General features: G+C 34.0%; 1 protein-coding gene across 3 annotated transcripts in view; it reads left to right on the top strand.

The window, feature by feature from the left end:
* Positions 1-13893, top strand: part of ANLN (anillin, actin binding protein) — a 50427-nt gene that overhangs the window by 25173 nt on the left and 11361 nt on the right. Inside the window, exons 10-21 of one of the 3 annotated variants that reach the window (XM_072964673.1) lie at positions 468-694; positions 1407-1552; positions 1832-1979; positions 2885-3020; positions 3656-3838; positions 5137-5263; positions 5859-5907; positions 6000-6056; positions 6659-6697; positions 6963-6984; positions 7892-7995; positions 8742-8795. In XM_072964673.1, coding sequence (XP_072820774.1) covers positions 468-694; positions 1407-1552; positions 1832-1979; positions 2885-3020; positions 3656-3838; positions 5137-5263; positions 5859-5907; positions 6000-6056; positions 6659-6697; positions 6963-6984; positions 7892-7995; positions 8742-8795 — 1292 coding nt within the window. Of the gene's footprint in view, positions 1-467; positions 707-1406; positions 1553-1831; positions 1980-2884; positions 3021-3655; positions 3839-5136; positions 5264-5858; positions 5908-5999; positions 6057-6658; positions 6698-6962; positions 6985-7891; positions 7996-8741; positions 8796-13893 lie in introns of all 3 variants that reach the window. The other 2 variants (XM_031674277.2, XM_006201893.4) reach the window with 2 other exon arrangements.

Here is a 13893-nt window from a genome sequence, read left to right as displayed (position 1 = left end):
TTTCACAGAGAAAGGAATGCGCTGCCCTTCCACACTCTGCGTATACTGTTAGAGGAATTAGTGACCCATGGAGCTTATTTGTGAACGCGTCCTAAATAATATTAATGGTTTCCTGTTGTTGAGTGCAACGTGAAAAGGGCAGCTCCCAACAAAAGGAAAAGAATTATTTGAAAGTGTTTTTTGTAAAGCTGAGCTTTTGGTTACTATCTTGCATTTTGAGTTCGTACTTAATACTCTTTCTTAAACCCAAAGCACTGAATCAGCTTTTGATAGTTCCCACCTTCATTACTTAGAAAATGTTAATTGGAACTTTATATTATTAGTATTCTATTTCTTTTTGTTTTGTTTTTGTTTAGGAGGTACTTTTTTTTTTTAGGGTTTTCTCCCCTGTTTATTGAGTGAGCATATGAATGTTAGCATACATAGTGGTCTATATCACAGCATTCACCTATCAAAATATTTTTCAGAAGTGGTACGTGAAATTGAGATGAGCGTGGATGATGACGATGATATCAACAGTTCAAAAGTAATTAATGACATCTTCAGTGATGTCCTAGAGGAAAGTGAACTAGATGTGGAAAAGATCCAAGAGGAGATAGATGAAGCAGACGCAGAAAGCAGCGAAGAACAGGAGGATGCGCTGAATATCTCCTCAATGTCTTTACTTACTCCATTAGCACAGACAGTTGGTGTGGTAAGTCCAGAGGTAAGAAAAGACTAACTGTTAACAGGGCCAGGATGTAAGGAAACTAAGTAGTGTTGGGATCCCCTTTTGTTCTAGTTGATGCGTGGGGGTTTGACACTTTGTACCCAGGGGTACTTTGCAAACCCAATGTTAATTCTGTTAAAAGAGAATTTAAAACTCTTCAGTGGTTTCCTGTTGGCCTTAGATAAAATCCCAACTGTAACATGGCTTAGAAGGCCGGCCATTTGGGCTCAAATCCTGGCTCTGTCATTTACTGATGTTTGTTGCTCAGGTTAACTTCTTTGCCATAGTTCCTTCATCTGTTAAATGAGATTGAAAACATACCTACATCATGGGCTTGAAGTGAATCTTAAATCCTATTTGTATTTATCACCTGACAGATAACTAATATTTATTGAGAGTTAACTCCTGTTATTAGCCATCACCCTAAATTGAGTAACTGTAGCTTTGCTTGGAAATTGATTCAATTAGAAATATTTTTAAAAAGAGTTACAATGTAGGCTTCAGCTGACTTTGAACTTCTATTCATACACTTTTTAGGAACTTATTTTAGTTTGCCTTGTTTTTATGATGAATCAGTCAACTTACTGGATATTTATTTTCTAGTAATAAGATAAGAATTCATTCAATTCCTCAGATTTCTCATTTAGAATCAATGTCATCCATAAAACCTACTAATCTCTGATGTGCTTTCCTGCAGAATTTAGTTTCTTCGCCTAGGTTGGAATTGAAAGACACCAGCATAAGTGATGAAAGTCCCAAGCCAGGAAAATTCCGGAGACCCCGTGTCCCTCGAGCTGAGTCTGGTGATAGCCTTGGTTCTGAAGATCGTGATCTTCCTTATAGGTAAGAACATTTCGGAAGACATTCACTCACTAAAGTCATGGTTTAGATTGACATAACAAGTTGTGTTATTTATACTTACAATGTTATTAATGTTAATCTTTATAAAGCTTTGGAATAGCTTTGGTCAGCCTCACTTTCACCCAATGGCGTTTTCTATCCTAGTGGAGTGTTCTGCTGATATGTTGCAGTATCATTATCGAGTTCTGCTGATATGTTCAATAAGGGATAGTGCTTAGTGTGTTGCTGGATTCCTAACAGAGTATAACTTATTTTCTGAAGCATTGATGCATATAGATCTCAAAGAGTCAAAGAAACAGACCGTCCTTCAATAAAGCAGGTGATTGTTCGGAAGGAAGATGTTTCTTCAAAATTGGATGAAAAAGAGAATGGCTTTCCTTGTCAGGTTAACATCAAACAGAAAATGCAGGTATGTACTTCTGTGGAAAGGGAATTTGGAATGTTTATGGCATGAGACTGTGAGCTACTTGAGGAAAAGGGCCCGCCTTATTTATCTCTGTATCCTGAGTGATTAGAACAGTGTCTGACACATAGGAGCTCAGTAGTTTGTGCTTAAATTCAGTTTGAGAAAGGTCCCCTTTTTTGGAAAAGTTAGACGCTTGTTTGATATTGCTGAAATACTTACTTTTAAGAATGTTTCTCATAGAACAAAGTTATGGTTACCAGAGGGTAAAGGGGGTGGGAAGGGATAAATTGGGAATTTGAAATTTGCACCTCTTAGGGAGTGATGGAAATGTTAGCTGTCTTGATTGTGGTGGTGGTTTCATTGGTGTAATAATACATTTATCAAAATTCATCAAATTGTACATCTGAAATATGTGTGGTTTACTGTACAGGAATCATACCACAATAAAGGTGTTTAAAAAAGATTATTTCTCATAAATATCATTAAAGTATAACTATAAATTAGGTGATGGTGAAATGTGACATTTATTTTGCTCTTAGGCATTCTTTTATGCTAAGGAAAGCATTTGAAAAACTATAACATACATGTGATTTAAATAAAATGAATCATTAATTTCTAAATCTCTACTTTGTAAGATATAGCTCCTTAATAAAAGTATAATTTTAATAAGTATGAGTTGAAAGTCTTTTCACAAGGAAGAATGTTTATTGTTTAATGTATTATATAGCATGTTAGATATTTTTGGTACATAGTCTAGAAACTTGAACAGTGAAACTGTAACATTTTGACTTAACACTCTGGATGTTTTGGAAATTATCTAATTGGATAAGTTATAATTAAAATTTAAGTAAAGTGAAAATGGTGATTAAAAATGTGGGTTTTTTTCCTCCTCTCATTGGTTTCACTAGGAACTCAATAATGAAATAAATTTGCAGCAGACAGTGATCTATCAAGCTAGCCAGGCTCTTAACTGTTGTGTTGATGAAGAGCATGGAAAAGGGTCACTAGAAGAAGCCGAAGCGGAAAGACTTCTTCTAATTGCAAGTATGTGTGATACACCTGAAGCAATTCCAACACAATTTCAAACCAGGGAAAACTCATTTGGTCTAGTATATTCAGAAATTTCGAATTTTAGAGAAAGGGCTTTTTTGATCATCTGTTTCAGCTGATCTATTTTTTGTTTCTTACAAGATTTGTGAAAACTCTGCATGTAAAGTAAAATATAGTTTGCATGAAAGGGTGAAAGAACCTGTAATACATTTGAAGAAATGTAGTCGTAAAGAGTATGCTAAGAGTGAATGTATTACTATATTTACACGCTCGCACACACACATTGTCTCTGCACCTATGTATGTATGTATAGCTAAAAAATGTATATGAATTTTGTTGTGTGTGTGTATGTGTGGTGATGGATGACAGGGCAGGTAAGGATGGAGAGACTAATCACACAAGAAAACTGACCAAAAGTTGAAGTATTGAATTACAAGGATTTGGTGAACAGATGGGCAATCAAGGTTTTACCCAACTCCCTACCACCTGTTTGTGTAAAGAAGGAGTTACTGATTTTGCCTTTGGTCTTGTATACAATTGCTATGTCAGTACATTTTCTTAAATTGGTTTTATTTAAAAACAATTACAGTTTTATTACTTGAAATATTAATTTGCATATTTCTACATAGCTGAGAAGAGAACACTTCTGATTGATGAGTTGAATAAATTGAAGAATGAAGGGCCACAGAGGAAGGATAAGGCTGGTCCCATATCCCAAAGTGAATTTGTCCCTTCCAAGGGATCAGTTACTTTGTCAGAAATCCGCTTGCCTCTAAAAGCAGATTTTGTCTGCAGTACAGTTCAGAAACCAGGTACGGTGATTTTTATTTGCATCCCTTCTAGATTATATGTTAATTTATGAACCTCACCTAGATTGTAATTGTGCAGATGTAAACAAGTAGAGCATAAAGATGCAAAGCTTGTATCTGGGGCCTTTAGTTCCTTTTATGAAGATATGTATATAAAAATAACTAAGGAAGAATTTCATATATGGGCTTACTGATCCACGTAATAACAGACATGGCTCTAACTGAAAGTAAGGCTAGTTAAACATAATATTGAACATAAAATAAATGGCCAAGATGAGTTATCCTGACACAGCAGATCGTTCGACTTTCATTAACTTTATTGTGGAAAGACATCTAACAGAACTTATTTTACTTACTATGTTCTATTTAAAATTCACTCCATTATAGAAATTTGTTCTATGAATGCTGAATTACTAGACTATGAATTCTAGGAGTGAAAAGTACCATAGTATAGATACTTCTATTGAAATTTTTTTCCATTTATTTTTCTAGATTGAATAAGTAAACTTTTCTAAACTATTCTACTTAAAATCACATATAAGCAAAGTGGGTAACGGAGGCTATGGCACCAGGATCTGAAAACAGGGCAGGGCATGTAGCAGGCTTAATAAAATACAAGTTTTATTAAATTCTGGATAATTTTTTTAAGGATGGCTTTATATTTTTGTGTGAAACGTTCTCTTTGAGGGAATAGAGGGCTAGGTGAGAAGTGAATTTGCGATACGGGGAAAGTGAAGACTGGAGATCTTTAAAAGTTTGAGCACTTATTGTAGGAATGAGGTAATTTAAGTTCTAATTTGTGCTGTTGTCTGATTTTGGTGGGGTGTGGGCATTAATCTATTGTTAATTTAGTATATACCTGAGATACATGGGTATTTAATGACAGACAGTGAAGAAATAGTTTAGGTTTTTATTAGACTCTCAGTAACTTTCACAGAAATACAGTATTTTCATCTGTCTTGAAATAACAAGCCATAATTTACCCTTTTGAGATAGATACTATTAGCTAAAGAATTTGGGGTCAATAGGTAAAATTTGAACTCAGCAGAAATTGAGAGATGTGGGTGAAGTTATTACAGTTCACATAGTAGGAGGAGACCTTGGTGATGCTATCCAGGATTACCATCTCACCTGCTTATGGCTTATCTTTCTGTGTCTGGAAAGTTGACTTTAGAAAATTTAAATGAATTTTGTGTAAATCACTTGCAGTATTACTTTATTCGTTTGGTCTTCCAGAATGCTGATTATCGAAATCTGATTTTTCTTGTGCTTATTATGTAATGTGATTTTTTTTCTTGCAGATGCAGCAAATTACTATTTCTTAATTATACTAAAAGCAGGAGCTGAAAATATGGTAGCCACACCATTAGCAAGTACTTCAAATTCTCTTAACGGCGACGCTCTAACATTCACTACTACATTTACTCTGTGAGTAAATTAGGCTTTTGATGATTCAAACATATTTTTCTTTTAATAGAGTTAATACACTCTAAGCATACAGGTAGCATTTACAGTTTTTGAAATGCAGTATATTCATCCTTTTTTATGTGGACAGGTAATTCATTTTTCAATTTGTTGGTTTAACTCTTATGTTTCTGATCTTTCCTTCAGTTGAGTAGCGCATTTCTTCCACGTGACTATAGGTGTTTAATATTTTGAAATGTTTTAACATTATTTACTATTCATACACATAAAATCTGGACCACAATTTTTTAATATATGCTTTAAATCTTATATATACTTAATATTCAGTGTCAAAGATTTATTTTGAAACTAGGGTCAAAATCCAGTGTGAAAAAAATTATTTTTATTATTGAAAATCTTGAGTTGCAAAATAATGAAGAAAATGTTTGACTTGTATTACAGGAAAAAGTAGACCATTCTTATTAATTTTTATATTCTTTAATGGTTTATAACTATTGTGTTTAGTTTTAAAACACAGTAAATTCCTTTTCTCTGAGTCTTAGAACAGTATTTGTGGCATCATTTTTAATGGCATAATTTGACATTTTTATTTTCCCAGGCAAGATGTGTCCAATGACTTTGAAATAAATATTGAAGTTTACAGCTTGGTAAGCAGTTAAAGCTTTCTAAAATAACTAATAGTGACTTTTTCTTAAAGGTACCAGATTTTAAGTTAATTTTGCTTTGGGTTTGTGTGTAGGTGCAGAAGAAAGATCCCGCAGGCACTGATAAAAAGAAAAAGGCATACAAGTCAAAGGTGAGAATGAAAGAAACCCAGTAAAAATATAATCAAAAATAGCACGTATAATGTCAGTTTTAATTTATGTATAATTTGTAATTATTTGGGGTCATCTTTATGCCCCAAATTCCTAGTTACTGCATTTAGTAGGTATGAATATTAAGAGTAAACTTACAGTGAGTGATCATGATCCTAAGTATAAGCTGCTGAGACACTCAGGCTGGATAATTCTATTTTCTGTATATTTACTTGACAACTAACTTTTGTTATCTCTTTAAACTTTTCTCAAGCCTTTCCTCTGAACAATTTTCTCACTAACTCCTCTCAGTCTGACTAATAAGAATAACATGGTCACCACAAGTGTGCAGAACAGAACGAGCTTGGTTTCCCTCCTTCCTAGTCTTTGCTCTTTTGTTATTTTTCTGAATCATCATTTAGAAGAATTGTATTTAGCTTTAATGAAAAAGAAATAACAGTATGGATAAAGCCTTAATAAAGGATTCATTTATAATGTATTCATATTTAAGAATTATTACTGTGTGGGAAAATCTCAAGTTTGGTTGGGTTTAAGCTCTGAATCATAATGTTTAATAGGAAATATACCGTTATCTTTTTTCTAGGCTATTACTCCTAAGCGACTCCTCACATCTATAACCACAGTAAGTAGAATCTTTAAAAAACTGAGCTTCCTTGAGAAATCTTCATCTTACACATAAGATTGTAAGTTTGTTAACCATTTCTAAGCCCTTAGTGCTTTGGAAATCTCTAAAATATACTTTAAAATATACTAAAAAGAAAAAAATACTGTTTTCTGAAGTGTAGTCTTTGCAATGTTGGAGAGTTTTGTAGTTAATATTTAAATCTTTGTATCAAATAAAGAAAATAACTTCTGTTCTTCACATCTCTCCTTTTTTTTTTTTTAAGAAAAGCACCCTTCATTCTTCAGGTAAGTGGGTCTTGAACTTTCTGGAACACTAGAATAATTAAAAGAACTAAGCAATTGCATACTTGTACATGTGGGCATCTTGATTTGTGAATGTTTACCTTAGTCTCCTTTGAATAATATTTTCTATATCATTTTTAGTAGCTTTCAAGATTGTTGGCCGGAATAGCCTGCCATCCGATACCAGCAAAGGCCAGCAAACATCACATTACTCAGGCTCTAGCAGGCAGGACACGTGTGGTGCCTGGTCACTTGACAGCTGCCGCAGGCAGCATCACTCTTCACCCTTGCCTCTCCTGTTCTGTAGATTTGCTCTGTGCTACCCACACTGCGGAATTTACCTCTTAACTTCACGGCTCCTGACTGGCATTGTATCATGTCAGAAAAGCACGTTTCTAGTTCACTGGGAACTGGAGTGCCAGTAAGCCAGGAAAGGACTTTTCCAGAGTGGCGTTAGGCCTAAATTTTCCAAAGGGGATTAGGATTGAGTTGATTTCACTCAGCTTTGGGTGTTAGATTTCTTTTTCCTTGGCTCAAGAGAGTAACTAAGAAGAACCGTGCAGATGAAGTCTCCGCTGCTCATTGTCATCCTAGACTGGAGCAATGAAGTCTTCTTATATCTATGTTACATGTACACATTTTGAGGTTCTGTGTCTTTAGAAACACATCTGTCCCAAATATTAAGGAGTGCCTGTACCTCACTTAAGTTAAATATAAAGTACCTAACAGCTTCCTTTCATTAGGAAGTATGTTGATGTTTTATTCTGCCCACCCACCCCCCGTCCCACACCATATTTAGAGATAGAGGAAAATGAAGCAGTTTTTTCCATGGCAGTTGGGTGGGGTGAGGAATTATTATTTATACTTACCAAAGTCACTCTGAACTAAACTTCATTTCTGTTTTCTTTAGTTATGGCCAGTCTTAATGCTGTGCGGACCAGCAACTTTGCCCTTGTTGGATCCTACACGCTGTCATTGTCTTCAATAGGAAACACGAAATTTGCTCTGGACAAGGTAATCCAGAATTTATTTATTGATTGATTGAAAAATTAGGTCAATGGAAATGCCCCAGTACTTTGAAATCTTTGGCTGAAAATGTATGTTGTTAGAATTGTACATTTTAACTAGACATAGGCTTATTTGCATGATACATTTTTTGATGTTGAAAGTATTTCTCTCTTTATCTTAATAGTTAAGTCTTCACAGCAGCACGTACTGGTTTATTCTAAATGGCAATTCTGACTAAACAAGTATTACTTCTTGCATGTAGATGTTAAGCTTACGAGTTTTAAATGTAGTTTCTTGCCTGTTTGAAACTAATATTATGAAATGACTAACATTTTATAGATTTAGTTTTGACAGAGTAGGGAAAGATAGGTTAATTTCTTAGAGGAGTATTCATGAATCTGATGGATTTCCTTCCCATTCTTTCCTCTCCAAATTTAAGGCTTCACAATTTAGACCTGTATAATATCACTGTTGAATACTTTTTCACCATAATGTGATATGACTTAACTTTCAATAGCTAACATGACCATTTTAAGTAGTGAGACAATGAGAGGCAAACTTTAGTCTTAGGGTTGGTTCCTGCTGTATATATAATATAGAGTATTTTAAAATATTATAAAAGATTTCTGTAGTCAGAATATAGAGATGTTTTAAAAAATCATGTAACTTTTAATTTAGTAATTCAGCTAGTTTAACAAATTGAGTGATTCTGGCTCTTTTTTTCTCTTTGTCTTTTATTTTGTTTGTTTTAGATAAATTATGATGTAAAAGAGCGAGAGCTACTGGGCTATATGTTCCAGGAAAAGGTTGCCACATTTTCTTTGCTTGAAACTAATGAGCTTAAAAATCACTCCTTAATTTTTGGCGCTTACATATTTGTTTTACTAACCACTCTCATGGCTTCTTGATTGTTTTTGAATAATTAAGGAATTATGTGCATTATTCTTTCTTTTAGACTCTTGGACATCTTTTTCTTTACTTTTATAATTCTTTTAAAGTTTTCTTTAAAAGTTCTCTAGTTTTTTTCATGCATGTTTGGTAATTTGGACTTTTCTTCTATATTCTTTTTTTTCATGTTATAATTCTTTAAGAGTCTATAGTCATTTCAGCATTGATTTTCTGGGTACCAAAATGCCAAATTAATAACTATGTCTAAAACTAAAATCTGTTCAATATTGTTTACCTCCTGTCTATTGAACAAACTGCTGATGATATTTTACATAAAAGTAGAAAACTTTTATGATCTTAATTGGCTAATAGGTATGTTGCTATGTAGGTGATGCTTTATTAATTTCAAAATTAAAATTCATTTCATGCTAAAATTCTACTAAATATAATCATATATTTTAGAAGGTTTTTTAAAGGATTTTTAATACCTTTGTGAAGATCATTTCAAGCATTTTGTGGGTATATGGAAATGCTAATTTGCGAAATGCTGAATAGTACTTTTTGTTTTATTTTAAATTCAAAAATAAGATTTGCAAATTATGTAAGCATAAGAACTGGAGTTCTATGAACTGTATTCCTTACTCAGTGTGAGTCAAATAGCCAATTTCTGTATTTGTAAGAGATTTCATTAATCTCTAAAATGAATGAGATTTCAATGGCATGTTAAATATAGACTGACTGCTCTTTAAAAATTTTTTGCTGCCATTTTAATTTAAAATGTCACATAAGTTAAAAATAAATTATGATATATCCATTCTCTTAATTTTTTTGAAATATAACTTAAATATCCAACCACATGATTGAGTGTAAAATCAAATCACTAAATTTAGTTGGTTGTGTCCAATACTCTAAAATCTCTTTCTGAGTCAAATACAATACAATTTAGGTGTAAAACTTGTCCCAAATGTGCTTTTTTGAGTGGTAAGAGGAACAAATATTTGTTCTAATATCTTGTAGTTAATGTAGGAGAATATTCAAATAGTTAGGTTCAGATGTTGTTTAAACTGGTGGGGAAAATGGATGGTCTTCTGTACTCACATAATAATCCTATTTGATTAAATTTGAGAGAGTAGACAAGTCTCTCATATCCTACCAGAGAACGTCAGTGCAAGGGAGCATTTGCTTATTTTATTGGTACCTTGACCAGTAATGACAAGTCTTGGAATTATCTCTGAGATCCCCAGAATGCAGTTTCTTTTGTGGTTAACCCAGGCTGTTTGCTCTACAAATTTAGGATACCACTGATAGTGGATTCCCTTATTTGAAGTTGTAGGTATCTGATGTAAAGTCTGGCATCCTGGAATTTGAATTATGAATCTCAATGAGTCACAGACTTCTAAATTGTTTCTTTGAGTAGAGAATCCAAAATAATCATAGGTTTTACTATACTTTTATGGATAAAGAGAAGCATATCCCACAATCATCTTCTGACTTAAAGAAACTTCATGGGTATTAATACCTTCTAGGAAATAGAGATGTCAGTTTAGACAGTATTAGGGCATACAATTATGAAGTAAAACAACCGATTGACATTGAAGAATTTTGAGATTGTAGGAAGAGTGAGTAGGTGTTCTGGTGTGTCCAAAGCTATCTTGGTTTATGCTAGATAGAAGGCGTGATTTTGTCGGCCTGGTATAACTATTAACAGGTATAATTATTCTCTATCAGAAAAATCCTGGTGTATAAAAAATTATATAGTCACCCTGACTATAGGGACTACATTTTACAGCTCTTAACAATAACCTTTTGAGATGCTGATAATCTTAAAAGGACCTTTCGTTAAACAGAAAACAGAATAGGATCATACATTTTCACACGTCTCTGCACTGGACTGGGGGGTAGTGACATTGACTCTTCTGTGAATATTCTCAATTCACTTCATCAGGATAAGCTTCTCACCAAGAATACTGTCTACTTTTCACGGCTGTAGATGTAGAAGGAAGATTCTCATCTCTATGAGATTCTTTTCACTAGCAGCATTTTCTGGGCCAAACAGTAGACTGCTATGACTTAGCATTGGGAGACTAAGGAACTTAACACTGACAGTATGGAAAAGAAAAAGGCAAGAGAATTTATAACAAATATGATAATGAGGCATATGATGTTTTGATTATACTTTATAGATGCCTTTAAATTCAGAAAGTTGGGGGGTTTGTTTTATAGAATTAGTCTATTGAAATGTATACTTTTTGACCAGGAATCCCCTCTTCAGCTTGTCTTTACTTTTGTGTATGTCTCTGTAGCTAGCACATCAGCCATGGTTGGGAGTGAAGAGTCAGTGCATCATGACAGTAATGGCATCTGGCATGGGGATTTAGGACATTTCCAGACCTTCTCATATTGACCTTAAACAAATCTTCTTCAGATAGATTTCAACATTGGCTTTCACTGTCAGGTCTGTGTCTGCAGCTTTCTGCCCTCTCTGTTATGCAGACTTGTGCTAGATATGGGATCCTTAATTTTAGAAATCTGCCTGGAAGTAAAATTACACAAACATTTGATGAAAATTGTCATCATGAGATGTATTAGTTCTCTATTTATACATCATAGGGCAACTTTATTTTTATCTATGTATAACCTGCTAGGTAATTATTGCTCAGATAAAGTTTATTCCTTTGGGGTAGATTTATACATATTGGATGTGAAGTGATACCTCACTGTAGTTTTGATTTGCATTTCCCTAATGACTAATTTTTTGGAAGAGCTTAAACAATAGAAATTTATATTTTCCCAGTTTTGGAAGCCATAAGTCCAAGATCAAGGTGTTGTAGGGTTGGTTTTTTCCTAAACCCTCACCCTTAGCTTGTAGGTGGCTGTCTCCCTTAGGTGTCTTCATATGGTCTTTTCTCTGTAAGTGTCTGTGTCCTAATCTTCTCTTTTTATAAGGACATAAATCCTATTGGATTAGGGCCCATACTAATGAACTAATTTAACCTTCTTTAAAGACTCTATCTCCAAACATAGTCACTTTCTGTGGTGGAGTTAGGGCTTCAACATGTGAATTAGGTAAGGGGTGGGGAGGGGACACATTTCAGCCACAATGTGGTTTAATCTATAGCATAAACTTGGGGATTATAAATGTTGGAAACACCTTGTATCTAAGGAATAAGAAAAACTTTATAGATACAGAGTGATTCAACTGTAAAATAAATAATTTAAAAAGTATGCTTTCAATAAATTATTGTTTGTTTTATAATTTAGCTTATGTTTATTTTGGTTCAAAACAATGTGCTTCCAATAAAAGTCAAATTCCTTTTTATTCATTCTTCACTAAATGGCTCTGGGCACAATGGCAATCTGAGATTTCCATTGGAATCCTCAACCTTCTCTTCATCTTCATCATTATTGTCATCAAGCTAACACTTACTACCTCATGACTATTGATACTGAGCATTTGATAAGGTATTTGTTGGCTACTTGTGTATCTTTGAAGAAATGCCTACTCAAGTCCTTTGCCAATTTTTAAATTAGGTTGTTTGGAATGTCTTAATTGAGTTATCTTTTTATTGTTGTCCTATAAGAGTTTTTAATATATTCTGGGTACTAAACCATTATCAGATATATGACTTGCAAATATTTTCACGTATTTTGTACATTGTCTTTTTACTTTCTTGACAGAATGCTTTGACACACTGAAGTTTACATTTTATTGGGATAAACAGTATATAACATGAGATCTTCTCTCAACAAATTTTTAAGTGTACAATATTATTAACTATAAGCACAATATTGTAGCCAATCTCTAGAAGTTTTTCACCTTGCATGAATGAAATTCTGTGCTCATTGAATAGCAACTCCCTTTTCCACACTCCTGCCAGCCCCAGGCAACACCGTTCCACATCCTGCTTCTATGAGTTGGCTACTCACGATGCCTCGTACCAGTGGACTCCTGCAGTATTTGTCCTTTTTGTGACTGGATTATTTCACTTAGCGTAACGTCTTCAAGGTTCATTCATGTTGTAACATTTGACAGGATTTCCTTTTTTATGGCTGAATAATATTTTATTGTTTCTATGTAACACATTCCCCACCCTCTTCTTTTCAATAGGAGTATTTGGGTATTATTTGACAAAATAATAGTCTTTTAGCAAACATTTATTGAATATCTAGATATGATTTGGCAATAGGATATGGAAACAAACATGAGAAAGACACAATAGTTGACCTCAAGGATCTGCTTTGCAGAGGTGTGGGGTCTGTGGGTTAGGACACGTAAGAAAATATACACTGGGAGTTTCAGGGCCTAAAAGACAGACTTCATACTCTAAGGAGAGCAGGATCCAGATGGCCTAGAGTAGTTTTCATATGCAGAAGTGGAAAGAAAGGAAACCGTTCCACATTTTCTTTGTCTCTTCAGCTGTTGATGGGCATTTAGATTGTTTCCACCTCTTAGCCATTAGGAAGAATGTTGCAGTGAACATGGGAGTGCAAATAACCCTTTGTGAGCCTGATTTTGATTCTTTTGGATAAATTCTTAGTAGTGGGATTGTTTGATTATATGGTAGTTCTATTTTTAATTTTTGAGGGACCTCCATACTGAAAAAAATTTCATTTTAAGGAAGTTTGTCTATCTTTTCTTTCGTTCACTTACTTTTGATATTATATCTGAGAATCCACTGCCAAATCCACAATCATTGAATATCTTCTCCTGTGTTTTCTTCTAAGAGTTGTATGGTTTTAGCTTTCATATTTAGGTCACTGATCCATTTTGAGTTAATTTTTGTATGTGATATGAAGTAGGGAACCAACTTCACTCTTTTGCATGTGGCTCTCCAGTTTCCCCAGAACCATTTGTTGAAAAGCTTGCTCTTTCCTCATTGAAAGGCCTTGGTACCCTTGTTGAAAATCAGTCTGGCATATATGTATGGGTTTATTTCTGGACTCTCAATTCTATCCCTGCGATCTCTATGTCTCTCCTTATGCCAGTACCACACTGTTCTGATTACTGTAGCTTTG

The sequence above is a fragment of the Vicugna pacos genome, chromosome 7 (assembly GCF_048564905.1).
Source record: "Vicugna pacos chromosome 7, VicPac4, whole genome shotgun sequence".
Lineage (NCBI taxonomy): Eukaryota > Metazoa > Chordata > Mammalia > Artiodactyla > Camelidae > Vicugna > Vicugna pacos.
This window is presented reverse-complemented; position numbering and strand designations above follow the sequence as displayed.